A 24,478-nucleotide genomic window follows, 5' to 3' on the forward strand; every position below is an offset into this window, starting at 1 on the left:
TAGTGTGTAGCGCTTCACTTGAAACTGAAAATATTTGCATGCCATCAGCTACTGGAGACAGAGGAGTGTCCTTTCTGAGTGAGCCCTCCTGCATGTTTTGGTCAGTGATCCCTGAGGGTTTCTAGATGATTCCCCATTCTGAAGATGAGAATCCACTCCAGAATATCTACGTGGATGAGTAGACATGGTAGTGGGACTGAATTTGAATGATCCACCCTGCTTTGGAGTCAGAGGCTGACCTGTCTCTGCAGAACTGTGAAGAGGATGCCAGACCCTTTGCTTTTGAAGCAGTTGTTTTACGAATGTCTTCCTTATTCACCCTTTCAGGTGCTGTGACTGTTTAGTGATGTTTAGGGAACTTCTCCATAGGCTCTGGGTACTGACTGCTTCTCTCGCTTGGGTTTGGTTCCTTGTCTTCATCCAGAGAAAAAGGCAAAGAAGTCTGACTGTGGGGAATGGCAGTGGAGCGTCTGTGTGCCCACCAGTGGTGACTGTGGCCTGGGGACGCGCGAGGGCACTCGCACTGGAGCTGAGTGCAAACAAACCACCAAGACTCAGAAGTGTAAGATTCCCTGCAACTGGAAGAAGCAATTTGGAGGTAAGCATCACTCTCTCAAGGGATGTGCTTTGGTTTTTACTTAAGTGTGGAGCAGGAAGCCTGTATTTTCTGCTTAGCCCCTTGGTGAAAGGGCTTTCAAGTTCAGTATTTCAAGTTCATCGCAGCTGGAACACGTAAGGCATCAGAAGGCAGCTTCTTCAGAGCAAAGCAGCTCCTCTGTAGAGAGTCCATATAACCGACTTACTGTAAACTCATTCTTCCAGAAGCATGTTTAAATCTGCTCTCCTGTGGTGTACAACCATATATAAAGCAGCAACGTAAGCGTCATGCGTTCTCTCACAGCTGTGAACCTCAGGCTTTACCACAGGCTTTACATGACCTTGCAATGTGTAATTTGCAGCATGGAGCATGGGTAGCTACCAGTGTGTGCATTGAAAGGAGTGAATGAAGACCAGTGTATTTCATCTGTATTATTCAGTTCAGAAGGTTCATCTATAACAGTTCAGAAAGATACATCAGATCTGTCCTGGACAAGATGTCTGTCCAGGACTCAGATCTGATTACTCTTGCAAACTTGTTTTATTTCTAGTAAACAGCTTGCATGGCTTTGACATCATTATAACCTTACCAAGGCAATCAGTGCAGCAGTTGCAGACTTGACAAGTTCATAGTTGCACATACGTTCTTGAAACTATTCAATCCTTATTTGGTAACCTTTGACATAACACAAATGGAGGAACAGCCATATAGAATGTGAATGACATTTCCCACTGCTGTTTTTTCTTTCTTTTTTTATTTATTTATTGTGTATCTTCATAGTTGAATGTATTTTCCTTTATATGACAATAATACAATATCCATGCAAAAGCAAGAGGATTCCATTTTAAAGCATTCTGGGGCAAGGGGGACTGCAATTATCACTGCAAATCATCTTTAATTTTTTCTTGGGATTCCTTTCTTCAGTTGCATGATCCTTTTGTCTACGAGCACTGGCTGTCTGTGATATCCTATTAGACTCATAGCATTTTTGTTTTCACACTCAGTCATTCTGTTTTTAAAATTGCTATTTATTTACTCGTTGCAGCGGAGTGCAAATACCAGTTCCAGGCTTGGGGAGAATGTGACTTGAATACTGCCTTGAAGACTCGAACCGGGAACCTAAAGAGAGCCCTTCATAATGCTGACTGCCAGAAGACTGTCACAATCTCAAAGCCCTGTGGGAAGCTTACCAAACCCAAACCTCAAGGTAAATTCCATTTGCTGAAAGATGCACACTAGTTCATTTAAATCACTGCATTTGTAGTGTCCTGCATGCTTCAGTGGGAACACAACAGTACAAGAGATTGTACTTTCATGGCCTTTCCTCAGTTCTGCACTGCTCCTACCTCCCAGCAGTCAGGCAGACAATATTCCTGTCCTGAGTTGTGTAGTCAAGGCAGTCTCACACACAATAGGTGAGCTGAAGATTAGAGCTCCAATATTAACCTTAGATCACCTGTACCGCTACCAGTTTGCTTATGGTCACTAGACCTCCAGGGTACAGATGCTTTTCATAACTCACCTGTTGATGGGAACAGACCAATTATAGCATGCAAAAACATCTCTCAATAAAGATGCCTTTTGTATAGGTTTTGTTTTGTATCGAATAATGACTAGTTGAAAAAGGGACTGCTCTCCTTCTGGACAGGTAGTATTGAAGGGATGTTCTGCTCACTGCATGTTGAAAAGAGGGTATGTGGATGTCTTGCACTCTTGGGGTTGTATATTCTTTATTCAGAGATAGCAGGAAGGAGAGTACAGAATGTATATGTCTTATTTAAATGTGAGTGACAGTGTAATTCCTGGTACGCAGAAAGGCATATGCCCTGCATTTGTGTTTCCAGGTGTCCCTTAGACAAACTTATTTTCTTTCTCACCATTAAAGCCTTTTAATGTACTCTTTTGTTGGAGTAGCAGGTGTTATGTGTGTAGGATGATTTATAGTGGGAGCTAAAACTGTGAGATCTTGTTTGAGATACAGAAGTAATGTGTTTTAAGTGGATTATACAAGCTATGCTACCCTGGCATTTGTTTGCTTAAAACCATCTAGGTTTAATACATTCCAGGCTCTGAATGCTTGGATAATTACAAAATAAATGTGATTAGGAATGACAGGTGCAACCTGGACCAGCAATTTTCAAGTTGTGGATGGTGGTGCACCATTGATCTGAGGGGTACCTGCAGGTGGCCTGCTCTGCTTGTGTAACCAAAGACATGTCTGATGAGGTTGCAGATGCTTTCTCTGTGTGTGCATGCATCCATCTGCTTTGCAGTCAGTACAGCTGTAACTGGTCTTCCTCGCATACCATCCGTGGAGTTACCAGATAAGCACTAAGCCTAGAACCTGTGTAGATAATGACAAGCCGTGAAGTAGAAAGGATACAACTAGATTTTGAGAGACCAGCTGAGTTGGTCGAGTTGGCAGCAATAAATATCTTAATTTGGGGATAGAAGCAACTGGGTGGGAATGCAGGAAAGGCTTTGAACTGTGCGATTTTATCGTTTATTAGTTTGGGGAAAAGGACTTTTTTTTTGTTTGTTTTTGAGTAAGTTTCCATGCCTAGGTGGCATTTGGGAGTTTACTGAATGAAGTTTCGTATTGTGCTGCCGGAATGCCTCTGCCGCTTGAGCCACTAGTAGCCCTCTGCTTTGTTCTGCTCCCGCTGAGTCAGTATATTCTATCAGTGGCTGTCAGAAGAGGGGAGAGGGAGACAAAGCAGAGCGTTGATGCAGCATCCATTTGCGAGAGCAGCGCTGTTGGGTGGTACAGGGTAATTTTCAAGTTATAGTTTTAAAGGCAGAGCTTGTGAAATTCCTGGATTGGAGTTAACTTTAACTGATTCTAGATATGAGTGAGTTATAGGTGAGACTGAAACTCAGATTGGGACTGACTGCAGCAAACATAGTTATGTGGCTTGACTTAATTAGGAAACCTGACTTCATTTGATTTGAAGGCATGCAAAACGAGAAATGGGTACAAACGTAAGTTTGTGATCATAATAACTGTGGGAAGAAATTCTGCTCTCCTGATTTGCGTTAGAAATCTCACGGCATCTTCCTGCATGCCACCTGCTCGTTCATCTGCTCTTGGCATTAGTAGGAGCAGCACGCATGGAAGTCACATGCTTGCAGCCTGCCTGGGCCCTGAGCTAAAGATAAGAAATCCATATTGCAGATCTGTGGGCATAACTACCTAGGAGCTCCACCGGACAGTATGTTGGCAGCAGTAGGAGGAACTAGAGTAAGAAATTAGGTCAGGCAGATTAGTACTGTGTGAAATGTTGTGCCCTACTGAACTTTATTTCTGAATTAAAAATCTGAGCACTGATATCTTAGCTGGAATCAGAGTATTTGTTTTCTTCCTGAGGTGAAGGAAATTACAGGTTGGAGGTAAGTCCCCACTCACATCTAGATCAAGGAAAAATTAAACTGTATTCAATCTGTAGTTAGAATAAGACCCAATTTAATTCTTTGGAGGCAAGGAGTAAGATCTGGTTTATTGTCTGAGCACTTGGAATGGACTGCAGGTACATAATTAGGCTCCCTTTTCACCCATAGCTTCACATCAGTGGCTCAAGACTACAAGAGAAAAAGCATTTGATACATTGTCTAGAAGCAGCAATCTTTTTCTGAGGCATAGTGTTGCATAAGGTCTGTATCGATATGCAGCTAGACCTGTAAGTGCCGATCAAGTGCTGTACATTCCTGCTGTGATTGCCTGGAGTAGCAGGGCAGTGGCTCTCTGGCATTTGGGAGCTCTGGCAGCAGAATAGTAAGTGAGGGGCTTATTGATTACAGGAATCTGTTCTACTGCTAAACAGTTACCTTTCTGACTGGTGTGTGCTTCAAGAGCTGCATCACTGAATACATCTCTGACAGCAATAGGTTGCGAGTACCAAAAGCAGATGTGAACTAAGTGAGAATATTGCACTGAAAAATACTAGTATATTCAGAAACAGGGTTGTTTTCATGATTTTCCTGACTAACCGCCTTTCCCGTGCCCTGAAATTTTCCTTCTGTTAGGTGGTGTCTGTAACCTCTCCATTACATCACTTTTCCTTTTGATTCCATATTGTAAATGGGGTGAGTAAAAGCCCCTATTTAGCTTCTCCAATCAATTGTAGTTTTATATATCTTCTGTTTCTTTTTGTCACTTGCCATCTTTTAAAGCTAAAGCTTCTGATTTAGGTATTTTGTTGTATAACAATTTATCCACGGTAAGAATACTCTATACTGGACTTACCTGAATTCCTTCTATTATTGCTAAATAACTTCTGAGATGAAGAGACTGGACTGTACACAGTAGTCCAAGCAGGTACTCTACAGGTTGTGTTGAAAAAGAAAATATCATTGTAATACTTCCTTTATTGTTCATTACACCCACTAAATAACCTCAATATGTTTTTCTTTTGATCACTGCTTGCATGTGGAGCAGGTATCTTTATCTGAGACCTTCACAATTGTCCCTAACTCTTACATATTTTTTTTTAAAGTTAATTAATATGGTTAGTTAAGAACCCAAGAAGGTGTGTGGGTAAGGCAGATTATTTAATCTAGGCTTGCCCAATGAAGTACTGTGTATCAGATTTCACCTGAGACATTTCCTTAGTGCAGCTTGGTGTCTGAAGTTCCTCCTCATCTTCTCTGTTCTTTGAGAAAAATTGCAAATAAATTGATGTCATCGGTAACTGCTGGTCTCCTGTTGCTTATCCACCTTTCCAGCTCATGAACATGCAGCAACTTTGCTGGTGGGATGAATCCTGTGCCTCTCTCCTCTCACGTAACTATTTGGAAGATGACTGCTGTTTCATAGAAATTTGATCTATGCTTAACAGAAAGGAAAATTATACCTGCAGAAAAATCCCAAGGGTTATCATTTCGCACATTTGCTGATAAAGTATATTTTGGTTTTCCAGGAACTTCTATGAGCTGTGGCAAAACTTCTGCTAAATTAAACCAGGAGATACTCATTAACCTTGTGAATCAATGCCTGCCTCATAAACTGATGATCTAAGTGTTCTTATGGATTTGTTTTATCACTTGTCAGCATTCATGGAAAAGCCTTAAAATCTTTTTGAAGCACTTTCATTAGTCTGGAAACTAAAAAAAAAAAAAAAAAAAAAAAAAATTTGTATTTTTTCCTTATTAGCAACTGCTCTGTCTCAGTATTTTTTCTTTTGAGCAGCTGACTCTACGTATGGATTGTAGTCTGCGACACTTGGACATTTTGGAGCTTACTGCTTGCAAGAGGAGAATTACTAGAGAAACTCTGCTGGATATCATATTTAAGGAGGAGAGCAGATTATGAATCAGGAATTTGAATTTTATCTGGATTTCTGACAAGCTCTTTTCACCATAGCTTTGCTGAGGTGTTCTGAGATTGGAAGACAATAGCTTGGTCTTGGGCTGCTGTGCTAAAGTATAGTTAACCAAGGATAAAAACTGTCATCTGTTCTTGACTATTATGCATTTGGACAGAGAGATTGTCAGCAACGTGACAGTGATATCCCAGACACCGTGGTTTGTGTATTTAGTACACAAATGAGGTCATGAGAAAGCCTGTCACGAAGGCTGGAAAAGATGAAAGGATAATTTTTATCACAAAATCCCAGCGGAGGCAGCCACCTCTCCTCTAGCACACACAATTGCATATTCTAATCACTGTCTGCAAGGCTGGGGATGTTCAAGGTCTCCCTAAACTATCTTGACAGATGTGAAAGACTCAGGCACTTCTGTTGAGTGGCTGCTATAATGGCCAACTTGCACTGAAGAGCAGAAAACGCTTCCGACATACTCCATCTGGCCTACTTCACGGCCACCCAAACTTGATTGATGGTTATTCGGGTTCCAGCCAGCCAGAAAGTAAAAGAATGGGGTATTGTCAGGATTCAGGAAACATTTTGCGTTAACTGCTGAGAGAGGAGGAATTTATTTTTATTGAGCTGGGTTGCCCGATAGGCTTTATTTCTTTTCTCACTCTTTCTGTCACTCTCATTCTTCCTCTCTCTCTCCCCATGTCTCTTGTACTTTTAGCTATTTATTCTCCTGATTAAGATAAAATTAAATAGAATAAACAGTCTGTCTGCTCTTTCTGCAATGTACCCTTCATTTTTTGAATTATGCTCCTTTTTTCTCTGATAACTTTTTCACCCAGCTGTATTTAGTTCTTTTTAATAAATCTCCCTTCCTAACTTTTTATCAATTTACAGTATATCTGATCGATGTGTTACTTTATCCTGGCTCAGCTCAGTCCTTGCCATATAGGAAAACAATTCCAACTAAGGTTGGCAAACATTAACACTGCTTACGCCACTGTTGTCTTTAATAATTGGGATGGCATCCAAAGATCACATCCTCCAACACTCTGTGTTTGGAAAGGTTTCTCACATGAAGGCAAGACCTACCCGAGTTGTTAATGGCTGTAATCTCTTTCCTGTAAGGCAGATCAGGTGTAGCATTTGAGAGTCTACCAAGGTGTCAGTGCAGTTCCCTGTGTTTGGCACGGTGTGTGTGCTACCACAGTGGAGGAAAGACTACACTCCTTGCTCCTTGTGTTTTTAATAATTTCGTATCATTTGAAGAGCTTTACTTAAGAGTTTAGTGCAATATAAATAATCTGCACTACATTGTTTCTTTTATCTAGCCATCTTTACAGGTAGCAATTAGCTAATCCTCCTATCACTCCTTGGAGCTGAGGAAGTACAATTTAAAGAAAAGCAATAATTGAAAGTCAGAGAGGCTAAATGATTTTCCAGGTTACACAGTATCAGTGGCAGGTCCAGGCACTCAGCTAGGATCTGTTGACTCTTGGCTCCATGCTCTGACGAGTAGCAGTTTCTCCCTTTTTTCCTAGTCTGCAATTACAATTATCAGAATGTGACGATTTACTTCAAGGTTAGCGTCTGAACTACAGTCTCTAACTAGGGTCTTTGATTTTGACATTAGTAATCTCAGTGGACTTAAGACAGTGTTTGACACTGATTTACCTTGTGTCCTCTTAGGGAGCTTGGTGTCAAAACATAGAGCTGGACTTCTGTTAATGAGCAGGCATATCCCCATCCTTACTTTGGTACCAGGAGCAGAAAACAACGTGGGTTTTGAGCACTACAGTGGCAGCCTTGATTTCTACCTGCAGAGAGGACGTCTTATTCACAGTGCACTGCCAGGGCAGACTGACTGCGCTTTGGCAGGTTGACTTGGCTGCTGGCTGTTGCAAGGAGCTGGCAGTGATGTCTGAATGAATTGCTCACCTGATAAGCAGCTATTCCTTGCTCAAACAAACTGGGTGCTGCATGACGAAAATGACCACCTCTGGCCCACTCCATTTTGCTTGTTGGGCAGTCTGCTTTTTCTGGGGTGCCCTCCCTCAACTTTGCCTTTGTGCAGCAACGAGATGTCTGCTTCTAAAGAGTAGCTGGAGGGGAGACAGGGGGAGAAGAAATGACTTGTTAGGACTGTGATTTTCTTTTGTTTGAAAGATGCTGGTGTCTCCTGTTTTGGCATCACACTCGTGCTGTATCTCCCTCTGTAGGTTTCAGAATTCCTCATCTTTAATGTAACTCATTAGTCGTGCAGGCATGCAGCTAGCGTAACAATTAGTATTACAGGAGGCAGAATAATAGGATCTGCTCAAACTAATTAGATATAAAAATGAGGGATTTTCTCATATTAGGAAACAGCTGTGGTAGTTAAACAAAAACCGGAAAGGCAAAACTGGAAGTTTTTTCTCTTGCTCTAAAGGATGAGGCAGGTTTATTGAAGAATGGCCTCTGGCACTGACCGGGAGCCTGCAGTGAAATACAGTGATCTGAGCTCTGCGGGGTAGACACTGGCAGTGGATGCCCAGTGGGAACAGCATAGCTGGCTGTTGTTATTGTTGCTATCATCATGATTATTTGTATTGCATGAGTGCCCAGAGGCCCCAGCTGAAAAAGGGTGCCATTGTACTAAGCACTGCATAAACATTGTGAGAGGCATTTTGCCATGAATAATTTATGCCTTATGGAGCTGAGAAATCTGAAAACCAAGAGAAGAAACAGTGGTCCAGAGGGGTGAGACTGGGTACTAAATGCTTGGTTGTGTTTCCCTGTGCCCCTTGCTAGTCTAAGGACAAGGCTTGTTATTTCAAGATGAAGTAAAACTCACTGGAAACTTAGGCTCTGAGACACATCTCTGTGATTTGGCTCCTGCTGCCGTAACACGAGGAAATACGATTTTTCTCAACTTAAGTGGGAGCAAGAGTAAGCCATATAAGAAAAATAAACACAATGATGGTTACAGTGTGGACCAGCCTCAAGCTGCTAGTAAGCTGCCAGTGCAGCCCATAACTAATAAAGTTTGGATGTATTTTAATTGTGTTTTTTTCTGCTTCCATTTCCTTATGTTTCTTGGAGGCTTTGCACTGTAGTCTCCCTTCAGACTGCTTTTGCACCTTTGAAAAATTACACTGTTTGGATAAATAATTTGAATGCATCATCAGATCATAACATAATATCAATCTGATTGACATAGCCCTGATTCCAGGGAGCAGGAAATGCTTGTAGGAGAGGGAGAAAGAGAAATATTTTTTTTAAAAGGAAGTATTTTTCAATTTTTAGTTGTTCTGCAGCTTTCACAGGTGTTTTTGAAAGGAAAAGGTTGGGAATTTTCGTGGGAAACCTAGACCTCCATGTTTTCTCACCCCCTTTGTATTTCAGATATTTTTTTTTCCTGTGCTGCTCCAAAAGATGAAAAACTGGATGTGACAAATGTTCTTGTTTAACCCTCTTGCACTTACAGAATTTTCTTTTAGGGTTTAATACAGACCTTTGTGGGTGAAAGTTTAAATAGCCTTGTGTGTGCCAAATCTGTTACATGCTCATTGTCTCACTTTCCTGGCTTGCAAGAGCAGTCCAGCCTCCTTGGCATTAGTCAGTGCCCTTGAGCCGTGAAAATGCCTGAAGCTGTGGGACTTGCTGTGATAAAGATATGCCATCAGCAAATGTTTACACTCATTACAGCAATGAAATGGAGAGAAAGTTCTGTTCCTTCCTTTCTGCCCTTTCCTTTCCTTTTCTACTTCTTCACTTCCTTTCCTACTTCTTCACTTCCTTTCCTTTCAAGTGCTTTTTCCCTTTCTTTATCCCTCCATCTCATTTTCCATGTCACCATCTCTCTATCTTTTCTTCTGTCTGTGCTTACTCTGAAAGTTTTGCAGGCAACTTTTCAGAGTGTGGAGCACAGATCAAAGCAAAGCCCATGTCCTTTTCCCTGAGTGTAGATCCCGTCCGGGGCAGATGCAGAAAGTACAACGGAGAAATGCGTGTGCCTGGTTTTCAAAAATTAACTAAATAAAATGGGGTCTCTATTCACAGTAAGTCACAAATAACTTTCTGCTAAATAGCTGTTCACTGATCTCGGTTTGACATATAAACTGCCTCAATGTGTGATCTTTCTGCTTCTCTGTGGATACAGGTAAATGCCGGACTCCAACTGGATTATTAATACTTTTTGTTTTCAGCAGTCTCCTGCAGACATGTGAATGCAGAGAGCGAGCTCTGAATGTATCAGTCTGTGCCTGCACCTGTCTCGCTGGCATTAAGAGGGATCTTGTGTACAGCATAGGCAGTGGGCTGAAGAGCCAGCTGGGACTGGGTCCCTCTTGTGCTAAGCGTAGAACATGACAAAGAACAGTAAGAAAGTCCATACCCTACAGAAGCAGCAGTACAAATGTACGAGAGGCAGATGAGAAGAAGCAGCAAATAGAAGAGCAAAGTGAGCTGCTTCTGGAAATCACTTTCCAATTAGCGAGACACCTTCAGCAGTCTCCAGTTGCAAAACAAGCTTCACTTGAAAAGTTTATCCATTGCAATCTCCTGCATGCTTACTCTTAAGGCTCTAGCATCTTAGATACATGTGACCCAGACTTGAAAATGAGATGAAACTTTCCTGATCTTTGTCTTTGGACAATTAGGCCACCTAGCAAAATCAGAAAAAGCGTGTGTGTCTGTGTAGGCAATTTTGAAACTTTTTCTCCTAAATCTTTGAGTGAAGGAAATCACCAAAATTAAACCTTTCTGATGAAAATCTTTGATTTAAACAAATTACCTCTTAAAAAAAAGCTTCCTATAATTCCTGATGAGTTTTATGTAAGGATGTTAAAAGTGAATGTTTTTTAGGTCTTACATCCAAATGTCAGGTTCAGGCAATGACTTCTGACTCTCTAAGATAATTTCAGAGCTTTGTGGATCGTTTTAGAATAAATTGGATTAATTTTTTCCTGCATTTATTTCTTCTTGCAATTCCATTGAGAAAGAAAATGAGTTAAATTTTCCATGAGTGGTTCTTTGGTCTATTTCTTTGTCAGATACATTAGTGTTTGTTACAGGCATAAATCTACCTGTTCCCCATTCATAACACACATTGCAGCGTGCCTTCCTGGCTTATATGGTGCAGCTGCACCCTTTAGGTTTGAATTGGGTCCATCTTGTGTTCAACTGGGAACAAATCCAAGTCTATCCAAAATGGAAATTTAGCAAAGTGAGAAGCAGGACAAAATCTGCTGGGGAGGAGTGATTGGAAAAGTGGAGGAATTGAGAAACACTTACAGACAACTAGAGAAAGTCATTAAACAGCACAGAGCTAAAGTATAGGGGATATAATCGACTGTAATATATTAATGAAGTAAAAGTAACAGCAAGGCCATTGATTCATTGGAGAGTTACCTTCTACTTCTGTTCAGCTGGTGGAGTATTGCTTTTTTTCCATCCAGTAGAACTGTGTGTTGCTCAAAGAGCCTTTTCAGAATTTGTTTTAGAACAAAATTACTATCGTAGTACAGTTTTTCTTTCTTAAACTCATTTGGAATACATAAATGCTTTATATAAGGCAGGAAAATAGAAGAAAAAGGAATTAGATGGCCATGAAAGGTTCTCTTTCTCTAGAAGAAGAATAAATACCATATTTAAAGGGTATTTCAGAAATCAAGGGATTTCTTTCTACAATCATGGAAATCACAAGATAGTATAGTTCCTGTTCCTAGAGAGCAGGATGAAGCCCTTTAGGTGAGGTTCTTTTCACAAAGGGATAAAATTCTTGGCTTCATCAAAGTCAAGACTGCTTCCTTCCACATCGGTTGGCATTTCATCCCCAAAATTCAGAATTGCCCTGCACCCAATGGCACCATTGCCCTGCACCACCATAGCAACCAGGTGCTTTGGAAAATTTGCCCCAAGGAGAGGTAGAGAGCCCTTTAGAAAACCTGCCTTCCTCTGTACTCAGTGGCACTGAGTGCTAGTTCCTGGGAAAACTGTCCTCTGAACACCTGGTGTTGAAATTCTTTGCTCTCACCTTCCATCAGCACAGCTTTTGCTATTTCGAATGATTTATATTGCTTTTGGGGACACTGCTTGACTTTTATATATAGGAGTTCAGAAGTGCCGTGAGTGAATTGTTACCTTCTTCTCAACAAATGAAAATAAATACCTGCAAATCTTGGCTTACAAAGCTTGGCTTCCATTAAAATGTAATTACCTCCCTTTTGTGCCGTATACGTTAAGAGTGGCTTTAAATGGTATGTGGCTCCTGTTTGACATAATTACTTTCCTTTGCTGCTTGCATAGTAAGAATGAGGCTCCAGAATAAAGAAAACTGTTTAAAGAGGGCTGCTGCCATTCCAAATTGCATAGAGAAAGTTCTGCGTATCAGATTAATTTGTTTACTCGATAAGTTCCTCAGTGGAATTTTTGTTATTGGTCATCATGGACCCACAGAAGTGGGTCCAGTGCTAATTCATGATCACACAGCTTTTAATCCTGTGAATAATTCTTAGGCATACAACTATTCATAGGTTATTCAGGTGATAAATGATAAGATAATCCAGTGTGTGTGCATTGACACAGTTTGCTCTTGCAGGGCTGTTTGTACAACGCTACGTGGGTGTTTTTTATCTTGCTGGAGGTGCTCTGGGTTCCAGGGGGGAGTGGCATGGCTGTGCAGTGCTTGGTTGCTGTGCCCTGCAGGGACTGCCAGGTATTCTGAATTTGCTCTCTGTGTGTGTGCCCTGGTCCAGGATCCTGGCCTCCATCTGAGCAAGAGCACCGCTAGGCAGCCTCTCACTGTGGGCTAAGAGGGAAGGAGGAAAGCGTATCCTGTAAAACAGACACAAAAATTGAGGACTGTTTTGTCATCCTTATTAATATTCTGGAGCATATGTAGCTCACTCTTCTGGTACTGGCAAGGATGCACAGGGATGATAAAGCTCAAGGTGAAGGAAGCCCAGTCCGGAGTGGAGAAGGCATAGCTCCTGCTGCTGCTTTCCTCAGTGTGGCTGTGTGCTGAGCCACGCTGGAGGTGGAAGGACAGTTCGGCTGGGCCACTAACACACGGTGCGCTTGGAGCAGTAGGCAAACAGCTACCCCTGTCCCTTCCCTCCACTGCACAGCCTGCTCCTCAAGTGTTGGGAGACAGTGAGAGAGAGCACATACTCCCACCTCAGTGCTGACCCTGGTATTGGTAGGATAAATAACTTTGATAAGGCACATAATGTATTAAAACTAATGTATTTAACTGTAAATATCAAACATATTTACATAACTTTCATAAAGTTTTATATTGAGATGTTCCAGTTTGTGGCCCGCAAGCCACATGTGGCCTGTAGGATAATTCTGTCACAGTTAGGCACTTAGCCCGGCTGAGCAGGTCCCTGAACTGGCCGAAGTCTGCTCTCCTGAAAACCAGGGTTCTCATCCTGCTTTTTGCTTTGCTCCTTCCACTCTGGATCCTGAACTCCACTGTAGGTAGCTCATAGAGATACTTCCGACTGGTGTCTGGCTCAGCACTGAAAAGACTAGACCACCTAGCTTTAAAGCAAATGGTGCAGTGAATAGATTCAGATTAAAATTCTGCGTGGGCTGGTGTGAACCTGGATTTCGTCTGGCCAGGTCATCTCGTTATAGTGGCTGTTGATATTACTGGTAGCACTTGTCTGCAGCAAACACATTCCCTGTAGCCAGTGCACAGGTGATGCACAGATCCGTGGCTCTGTCTTTGCAAATATTGCATTAATCAGGTAGGTGAAGTGAAGGAGGCTGCTGTTGACCCAGGGTGCTTGCAGATGGCAGTGTCCTGCTCAGGGCAGGCCCTGTTCACCCTGTTGCTTTTCTTGCTTCCTTCTGGCTCAGTGGTGAGTGTCGTTGAGATCAAGGTGCTTTGCAGTGCCAGTGAGATGTGGAGGGCAGCATGGTGGCTTCTCCATCGTAAAGGCTGTTTCAGTGGGCACTGCTTGATGGGTTACTATAATTTCTGATGGCAGGCTGGGACCACATTAAGAGGCCTGTAGGAAGTGGCTGAACCGAAGGTCTTGCATCCAATCCTTCCTAAACTGAATTGAATGTTGATAATTTTCCTGTATGGAATAGGAATCTGAATGGGATTATTGGAGCCAGCGTATCCAGGGGATCTTTCCCTCACTTAACTGGTAGATGCCTACAGCTGGTGCTGGGGCATGGGACTGCTGCGCTTTCAGGTAACTGGCATTGTACTCTCAACTGGTCAGGGCTTTTGAGCATGGTGTCATTGCTGGTACTGCTGGCATGGTGACCCTTTCAGTCAAGCCTGGCTACCCTAGAAAGGGAAGCATTGGCAGACCAAGTGATCAGGGTGACACGGACCCCAGTGTGGCTGTGTGAGCTGACTAGGTAGCATGTCATAAAAGTTGAAGTAGTAGTGTAGGGTGAACAGAGATGAGGACAATGAAAGCCTGAATGACACAGATGCAAAGAGTAGGACTGAGCAATGAAAAAACATGAACAAAGTACATCTCAAAGCAACTTTATACTTTGTTAGCCGTGGATATACTGTAATCTGTAGCCTGACCATAGTCAAAACAGGTGGAGGGTAGCTGTAGACAGACTTGTGCATGAGAGTATGAACAGCAACATTTTCATTGGTCAGTACCTGGGTATTGGTGTCTGTGGTAGGATGTTAAGAGCCTAAGGAGGATGTTAAGAGCCTAAGGACTGGGAAATATTTGAGCAGTTTTCTTTTTTTCTTTTTTTATATTGCCACAACTCTGGGGGTGCATGTTGTGTCATGGAGCAAATGTGCTTTGCATCAATACAGCTTACCTGTCTGAACGATTAAGCTGTGGTGGTGTCAGTACCTTTACTGTGAGAGGAATTACATCCCACGCATGAGGGTTTTACTCTGCTGAGACACGAAGCAGAATCACTTGTCTTTGTAGATAGATGGGTTTAGCAGTTTGGGTGATATGCAGATTATCACAAGGTAGACAAGAGGGAGGACTGAGCTTCTGCTAACAGGAGCTGATATAGACCCACAGGGGCCAAGTGCAAATGAATAAACAGTGGGTTGTCTGGTACCTCAAGTCAAGTGAAGATGGGGACCTGATGTGATCATACGACTCTAGACCAAAACCTTCTCCTGGTGGTGACTTCACCCCTACCATGAACTGCACATACTCTTCAGTAGAGTCCTGTTGGTGGTCTGGCCACATTCATGTCTCCTTTGCTTTTAGTAAATTTAGTTGAAGTCTGCAGAGTGCCTTTCTGCTTGTGCTGGGTCTGAATAGATTTTACAGATTCCAGTGCTGGTCTGATTGACAAAATGCTGCTGTTTCTTTCAGTGAAAGTGGTGTTGGGGGGAGAAGAGAGTGCGAGAGAGACAGCGCAATGAATACAGAATCCAGGAGGGTCAGTGATACAGAGGGAAAATTAGAGGAAGAGGGGGACGTGAGTAAAAGAGGATAGGAGGGGAGACAGCAAATGGGGGGGAAGCTTTAGCTGAAAGCAAATTTGCTATTAACTTAATGAAAAATGACATTTTGGAATGACAGTTTGTAAAATAGTGCCAGATTCTGTGAATGGCTCTGGACCACAGGCATGCATACACACACACACACACGCACACACACACAAACACGGACACACATACAAAGGTGGGGAAATAAAAGTAGAATAATAATAAAAAAAATCATTTCACATTTTCAGACTAAAACAAATTACTTGTTTTTTTAAATTATTATCCCTTTACATGTTAAGCAAAGTTTTTAAGGGAAAGGGATTTTCGAGCAGATTATGTGACTAAACATGAAAGGGGTATTTTATTTTGCTTTGACTAAAGGATTATTGGAAATGACTTTTGTCTTGTTGAAAAAGATGAAGAAAAATATGTTTTCAAACACTAACAAACAAGAAAAACAACCATCAGAGAAATGTGATAACCCAAGTCTGCCTTCTGCTGGAGGTACCCTGGCCCTTTCCATAGCTGAAAGATGTCAGTCTAGCTCCCTTGGCTTTAATGCAAGTAAGCTGGTTTTACCAGAGCTGATGATTGCTTGACTGTCTATGTTACCCAAACTGGTCAGAGAGAGAAGAATCATATTCACAAAGAAGAGTACCACCTTAAGGGCCAAGTGCTTGTCTTCTCATTCAGGGTGATATTTGTTATTTAACCCAAGATGCTTTTTGTTGGTTTATTTGGTTTTGGGGTTTTTGTTTGTTTTTTTTTCGGAGGGGGTGTTTTTTGAGACAGAAGAAACAAAGGCAGGATTCAAAGGAGGAAAGTGAAATCCAGGTTAAGGCAAACATGGGTCTACTTGCTTGCTGTTTTGGTTCCAGGAAAGGTGCTTCACAGAAACTCAGTTTCCATCTTCCTGTAGTGCCTGTTGTGCTGTGTTGTGTGGTGGTATCCACAAGGATTTATTCACGTTCCCAGTGGGAGCTGTTATTTCCCCCATTACAAGGTGACATGTGATACAAGAGTACCTAATTCCCTTAATTCATTTTTTAGGCCCCTCTGTGAATTTGTTCTACCTGTAGAACACCACACTACCCTACAGCACAGTGAAAGTTACCGCAGGTGGCAAGATAATGTATAAACTTCCACTTGTACCTGCACATTGTTTCCTTATTTACCCCAAATTAATCAGAGAAGCAGATGCTCCCTAGTCCCTTCCCTGTCCTATCAGTACCAGCTGGCTGGACAGACCGTGCTCTACTGACTCCAGGCCAAACTTCAGTTGCCTCTCAAGTGTACGTAGGTGTTTGTCCCAGACAAAGGGGGAAGGGTTGGCAATGGAGAAGCTATAGAAACAAGTGAGCTTTCTCACCACGCTCTGGAGTTGCTCTCATATTCAGAGAAAGCCAAAGACTAACAATGAAATAGAAAGGCAGCAAGGGAGGGGTATGTGTGTGGGTAGTGTGTGCAAAGCTTTCTTCCAGCTCTCCACTGAGCCATGACCTGGTTTCTCCAGGAGCTGCCTGCTGTTTTCTTATTTTTGAAGCAAGTTCCTGAGACAATGCTTTGCATGCCAAACAGGGTCAGCTGCTCAGATAGGAAGGGTTCTGAACTGGATATGCACCCCCCTTTCCTTCTTCTCTAATGCCTCGACCGCTCCTTTCTTTTCTTCTTTTCCTTCTGTTTTCCCTTTCCTTGTTCAGAATGAGGAAACAAAATTAGTTCTTACGTGCATAGAGAAAGCAAGGGGAACTTTCAGGGATATTGGATGAAATTTATTGCAGTGACTGCTAGATGCTAATTTTTTATGGTTATTGTTATCTTGACAGAATCCAAGAAGAAGAAAAAGGAAGGCAAGAAACAAGAGAAGATGCTGGATTAATGGAGCCAACTTGGGCAATGTGAGAAAGGGACATCAGCAAACACGATCAGTTAACAGTTTCATTTATACCTAGGCATTTTATCCTAAAATTATTTATAGCTTAATGGTACCATAGAAGGAAACAAACAAACACAGAAAAAAAAAATCCCTTTTTTATTACTTTAGTATTTTTAATGTATAACCCTAACAACAATTTTTAGAGGCCTGTAATAAAGGACTCCAAACTCATTTAGAAAATTATGTCTATTGTATATTGAACAATGTAGAGGTTTTAAAAATATTTTTTTCTCAAGTCTTGCCATAGGTCTCAATCTGGTAATTACTCCATGCAAGCAGAACCTGAACCTGTGTGGAGCTCCGCTGAAGGCAGTGGTGCCTTGTGTGAACATAGGAGTCTGGCTGGATGCAATTATATTTAAGATTGGGACCTTGTATCTGAAAAAACCCTGACTTGTTTCTTAAGTTCTTGTTACATCTAGATAACTGTATGAAATTATTTGTCTAAGGAAAGGATGGGGGCATTTTGTTGACTGTTTACAGGCATAGAATTTTTTTGGATGTGTGGTGAATGTTCATTCCAAAATGCCACCATCTCCAGGTAAAAACCAGTAGCACTCCTATCCTTGGCCATATTTTGAATGTTGGAAGTAAAACTTCTGAAATCTTTCAACAGTTGGACATAGAAGAGTCCTAATTTTTCACAATTTTCTAGCAATGATTTTTCCAAGTGAAATGATAACAAAACTTCCCATTTTTTAGCATATCAGCGCTGGTGGATGGTTAGTGTTCTCTGTTTTACCTATAAAAGCTGAAAAATGCTTTCTTTTATTTGTTTATTTTGCCAGAATGGAGAATATCCTTTTCACAAAAATATAGTTGAAATTGTTGTGATTCTGCCTGACCCAGCCCACTTTTGTATCAGTGGGAATCTTCCTGTTGATTTTAATTATAGCTGGTTGAAAAATAGTATGTCTGGTGGGAAGTAACAGAAGAAATCTGTTTGGAAACTGCCTGAGATAGTTCATATTTTTGACCAAAAAAGGGACAATTTGTGGGACTTGAAACTAATAGGAATGAAATTAAGTTTTGTTTCTCTGTTAGTAAAGCAGAAGGGAAATATAAAACCAGTACCTGTTGCTTTCTTCCATTTTTATATAAGCAAAAAGACTGTGGAAAAGCTCAGTCAAAATAAAAATAGTTCTGTGATTTTTTATTTTTTTTTAAATGGTCCGCAGGGAAAGAAAAAGAAAAATTATAACCAGCTGGTTTTCAATTTTTTTCAATTTTACCTATTTTAAATGATAATAAGTCCTGAGAAAAGTCACAAAGTAGAAAAAAGATCTGACAAAGCGCTGGTCTGTCCCCAGGTAAAGGGTTGTTTAACAAACTGAACAACCAGCAGACCAGACTTTTAGAGGAAACATAAGGGATTTCAGTGCCTAAATTAATTTCAAAATCATTGCTTTTAAATTCTAAATCTTAAAATTCAACAGCAAAAAATAAGCTTTGCCATTTGTGTAGGCTGCAGGCTTGCCTGCTGGTCAAAAGGAATAGTCTCCCTTGTACTGCTGCGGGTACCCACTGACTTCAGCGAAGCTGCAGCAGGGTGTGTTCATCTGAGTAAATCACATTGCTCTCTTGGGATTAGCTTGTAGACAGACAGAGAGTCTTTTTCCAGACTAACATCACTCCCCTTTTCTATGCAAAAAAATTATAACAATTGCAAAGCTTGCCCTCTTTTTTCTCACATGGAGGGTATGGCTGATCTGAACTCACAGTGAGGCAAGTCCTTCTGTAGACGTTCCCAAACCCTTTTGAAGCCAGCTAGCCAAGGCTGCATATAGTTCAAGGTAGACGAGCCACACAGTTATTTCCTAGACTCCTTGGGTGTGTTTTGCAGTCTGTGTTGATGTCCTTGTTATTTTGACTACGCTGTTAGACATACTTGAGCCAGTGGTATAGTTAAAAATGTCCCCAACATGTGGTGGATGTGCAATGACCAAATCCAAAATCATAAAAGCTCATATTTGGGTGGTTCTGGGTGCTATTTGGTTTGTTCATGGTCTAATCAGGTCTACCTGTGCTTGTGCCTCAGACTTAAACTAATGGATTGGTAGGTCTGATTGAAAGCAAAGGGAGAAAGAAGCTTTTTCACTCACCAAAGGTTTGTCTGTCTAAATGCTGCATCAGTTCACTTAAAGTGGTTCAGCTTTGAGTACAAACACTGTTGCACCATTGTCTTACACTGGTTAATCTAGTCCATGTTTCATAGGGAGCTGGCAGGGGTTGGGAATGATGCTGAGACCAACAGTTTGACTATCTTTTAGCAAACCGTAGATGTGACTTCTGATTTCCACCTCTGTGAGTAAGAAGAAAATAAATTCCCCTGTGTTTCCTCTGACACCTTATGGCCCTTAAGATTAACTGCCCATCTGGCTTGTTAAAGGAACATTCCTAATAGTTTTTGAAGGAGGCCAGTCAAGTTCCTATGGTAGTGTAGGGCCTCCATGGAGAGAGTTTACAGAAAACAAAGAAACAAACAAAAAAGTACCATGTTAGGACCAGAAGAAAGCACAGCAGTCCTGGTAGCAAAGGGTGTGAAATAGGAGAACAGTTCCTCTGTACTACTCAGCCACGTATGTTTGGATCTATATTGGCATCTTATTGTTGACAGTAATTGGAGTTGTATCTGTCATAGTTTATAAACGATGAAGAAAATTTCCAAGAAACCAGCAGAAAACATTCTGTGGAAACTCTGGCTATGAAGGAGATGATAAAATTAATTCATGGCAGAACACAGAGGAAGATTGAATACAATAGGTCAGTCAGGTCAGCTCTGAAACGAGGTCCCTGGTACCTAACAGGAGCAGTTGCTTCACTAGTGACATTATCAAGAAAGCAAGAGGCAAGTATCTGAACAAAACCTCTTCCCACCCTATCTTGCTCAGTTTCCACTTGACTAATTCGGAAATTTCTCCTTACTTGCTTTCTAATCTTCTACCCTCCCTCCTTTGGGAGGGCAAGGTTGTCTAACAGTGCTGTGGGGGTGGCTACTTCAGATGAAATATGTTTTACTCTCTTGGTGCTATCCTGTTACAATGGAAAATGACTTAGCATAGATGTGTTGCTTAGCTAGTTTAACCGACTAAAGCTTGTTTCACGAATGTCCCTCTCGAGAAGTGGTTTCCATCTTCATTTTCTACAGCTGTAATATGGTATGGGGACATGATGGAAATCCCCCAAATGACAGCTTTTTTCTGAGCACTCAAATCTCTTAGAAAAGAGAGGGGTGAGTTGCTGAACATCAGCTAAGGATGAATCTGCATCCAGACTCTGGATTCTAGTAAGTTTAAACTTAGGGGAATTTGGGTATAGCTCCCTTCCCTTCCTCTAAGTACGCTGAGCCATGCTTCTAAGCAATTAGGCCTGTCTATATCTTGATTCAAAACAATATTTGAGGATTGGGGCATTTTCTGACCTTGACGTGTCTCCTGACCCAAGTGCCCATATTGAAAGAGAATCCTTGCTTGTCAGCCTGGCATATTTAGCAGACTATTATGTGCAGCAAAACTATAGGGCAAGGCTCCAGGAAGGGAAACATTTGTTGTACATGCAGGTAGATACTAAGCTGTAACTTACCAATTCTCATCTTCTAATTCCATAGTGACATTCTGGACTGTACTGTTTTTCAAAGGAGAAAAATTTTAAAAAATGAAAGAATAATAATTATAAAACATATCAACAGATAGTGTTGGAGACTTTGTCAAGAAGAGACAAGTATGAAGTCAGGAGCATTTTATACAAACTTCTTTTGCATGCTCCTTGAGTAGGGAAGGCAGGATTACTGACTGGCACATTTGTTTTTATGTTTTACTTGATTTGTGCCTTAATGAAAACTAATCAAATGTAGAATGTTACAGAGAAGTAAAGTCCCACTCCAACTGCAAAAGAACATGTCCACCAGGAGGCAATGTCAAAAGGAGACAATAGTATGTCTGTCTGTTCTGGTTTAGGAGTGCAAGTTATGATGATGTTGATAGGAGAAAACATAACATTTCTTTAACTTTGGTGTATATCCTTCACCACTTGGCACGTGGCAATGGACAATTCAAGTAAAACAACGGAGCATTAGGATGAACTAAGGGGAAGTGAATACTTATGGAGACTGTTTATGGAAACAGGCCTATAAAACCCCTGAAACTAACCATGCTGCTAGCAGGGAGTGACTGAAGATAAACATTGTGTAGCATTCCCATTTGTTTAATGAAATTCCGTAACATATGATGAACTTTGTCTGAGTTTCCTTAGTTTAATGTCAATGATGAGGGTGGGACAAAAGCCAACTTGACTTTCCCTCAGTCTAGGAACTGCAACAACATTAACAATGCAAACCTGTCACTTTTCTAAAGCAAAATATTGGTGAGGTACATCATTTTGACATGACACAGTAGTCTTTCTCATCTCCCAAATTCTTACAGGAAGGGGAAGCAGTATGTCAATGAGGGTAGGTATCTCATATTCAATCTTTTTAAACTCTCTAGGACAGCATCTTCTGTGAAATTCTGACTGTGTTCTCTCCTTTGTGGGGACAAATGAGATTATACAAACAGATTATACCTGTTGTCTGCCTTCCCCCAGTCATCCCTAATTTTGATAGTATTTGTAGGTTTTCTGTCAATTCTGCTAAGGCACTCTACCTCTCAGCCAAATTTCTGTGGATATTGTTGATCCTTCCTCATGCTTGAGGCTGTATTTTCCATTTCTTGCTGGATTGTTGCAAAGCAGCCCCAGCAAGCCCCTGCTGTCAGTTACCTCTCATTGTGTGGTTCTAAGATTAAAAGACACAGTAGCAATTTGTTAATCAGAAGATGACAACGAACAAGGAAATATGAAAATGAGCAAAGAGATTCCCTGGATTCACAGGGAGCGTGGCTTGCTGGTAAAACCTTTGTCATAGCTCAACCTGGGTAAGGCTTCCTAGGGGACAGAAATGCATCACATTTGATTGAAAATTAGAGACAATGAAAGAGCGTCTGCCCTTAGCTAGATAAACAGTGGCAAGAAGCTGCATCCTTTCCCACTGTGTCCTCTCTTACCATCGGATTAAAGGGAAGAGACATGACACATAGAGCTTCAGGGATAGTGGAAGGCTTGCCTGGGCAAAGTAGAGCACAGAGAGAGGCTTTTCCACCCCAAGGGTGTTTGCATTTAGAGAAGGTCTAGGTAGTCTTGTTCATAGCAGCAGAAAACTTTGTGTGCTTTTGGACCAAAACTAGACGATGCTGAAGTCTAATCATTCTCCTAATGTTCCCTTTCTGCTGCTCTTCAAAAACGGCAGTCTGTGTTGTGGCCTCATCACTCTGACCTGAGCAGAAATGAGATATTTTAAGGAAAACATGGGAATTCAACAATATTCAACTATCATTATCTCATTGGTGGGGCTGTACAATCCTTTTACCCTTTCTGCAGTTTGCCATTTAAATGTGGAGTGTCTTGGGGTCCCAGATGGCTAAAAACTCAGTCAGTATCTCCTAGCCTTTAAATTGCTCGGCTCTGAGTGAGTTGTCTATGAAAAATCTGTACCCACAGCTCTTATTCCTTTCTTAAAAAACCCACAGTAACAAACAAAACCCACAACAAAACTGACAGCATGTGTCCAATGTATGAATTTACCGATGAGATAAAACAGAGCCTCCCAAGTATTCCCATTTCAGAAAGTAATTCAAAGTTAAAGACTTTATACAAAAGCTTTAGCCCTGAATTCTGTGATGTAAAGCTACGAAAATGGATAGCCTCTGCAGAGCTGTCTTACCCATACCCAATTTCATTCAATTAATTACACTGTTTGAATTCCCTCACCCTAATCTACCTGGCAACAAGACATTATTTAACTTTTCTCATTAGGTCATTCATTACACTTCCCATATTATAATTATGTAGTTCATCTAGATTTTTACAGCTGAAGGAAATGGCTCTGATAATCCGGAGTGTGTTGTGGTTGCCGAGGGGACCTGAAGCAGAGGCAGGCTAGTACTGCTGCAGCTTGGAGCGAGAAACCACCTAATGAGGATGTCAGCATCAGACACAGCAGATCTCTAAATATAAATGCATACATACTGCATATATATACGCATATATGGGAAGCAAAACTCTATATAAAAGTGCATCTATAACTCAAAATGTGTCTCGCAACTAGTGCTGCCATGTTTTCAAGCTAAAGTAGAAGTGAAAGAGGTTTTTGTCCTGTGTTGTTATTTACACGAGGATACAGGAGTAGTATATAGAATGAAGAGCTAGGTTTCTTTCCACTCCCCAGCATATCAGATTAAGAATAGCTGTGTCTAAGGAAAATGCAAAACACATGGCAATGAAATGGCCAATAGAACTCAGTATCAGAGGGATGTTCTCTTCTGTCACACCAAGTACATGGAAGGGCTTTGTTCAAAGGGGACGAACTGCTTCAGTTAGGTGTGAACATAGAAACCCAGGCAGAAAACAGGCTTTTTCTCTGCCAATAAAAAGAGAGGAAAATGGGAAAAAAAGATGGAAAAAAAAGATAAGTAAAACAGAAATCATCTTGATACTTGTAGTTTGGGTGTTAAACAGATAGAAGGAATGAAAGTCAAAATAACAAATTAAAGCCTGAATATCATGTTCAATGGATTTCTAATTCTGTATATATCTATTAAACCAGTGCTATATGATATCTTCTCATGGATTACTCTCTTTTTCCTGTTCCTTTTCCTTTTTTTTTTCAGTTTGTATATTGATTTTGTAAGCTAGCAGTGTGTTACCTTTTCGATTTTTTTAAACTTGTATGAAAGCCATATATCCATATTGTAGAATGAAAACATTAATCCTGTAACATCCCTTAATGTTTCCCTTAGCTCTGTGGGATTGTGGGAGGCTCTAGCGAATGTATATGTTTACCAATTGTATCAACATAATTTACTTGCTCTTAGTGGCGACAAAGAATTAAATAAACTAATACACAGAAGCGTGGTGTTCTTATTTCGTTGTGGAAACTGTAGGGGACTTCTGAAGTTCCTTAAATTAATTCCAAGTATTCTTAGTGGTCTATCTTTATTGTACTAATTTCCCACCAGCTATAGGTGTTGCTTGTCACAGAAACGATTTTCTTTGTAAATTCAGAAAAAGTTTTAGTCTGTAGAAAGAAATCTGCCAGAAAATGATTCTAGCAGAAAACAGCTCTTTGGTTTGTGCATACTGAAGTCTGTCTGCCCCAAATTCCTGGCACTTAT

At 41.1% G+C, this 24,478-nt stretch overlaps 1 protein-coding gene across 1 annotated transcript in view; it reads left to right on the forward strand.

Annotated features, from left to right (window-relative positions):
- Nucleotides 1-24,193, forward strand: part of PTN (pleiotrophin) — an 81,120-nt gene extending 56,927 nt beyond the window's left edge. Inside the window, exons 3-5 of the mRNA XM_075503587.1 lie at nt 425-598; nt 1,644-1,805; nt 17,164-24,193. Of these exons, the coding sequence (XP_075359702.1) occupies nt 425-598; nt 1,644-1,805; nt 17,164-17,216 (389 nt within the window). The 3' untranslated portion in view covers nt 17,217-24,193. The remainder of the gene's footprint in view (nt 1-424; nt 599-1,643; nt 1,806-17,163) is intronic.
- The last annotated feature ends 285 nt before the right edge of the window (nt 24,194-24,478 follow it).

This window comes from Mycteria americana, chromosome 1, assembly GCF_035582795.1.
Source record: "Mycteria americana isolate JAX WOST 10 ecotype Jacksonville Zoo and Gardens chromosome 1, USCA_MyAme_1.0, whole genome shotgun sequence".
Classification (NCBI taxonomy): Eukaryota; Metazoa; Chordata; class Aves; order Ciconiiformes; family Ciconiidae; genus Mycteria; species Mycteria americana.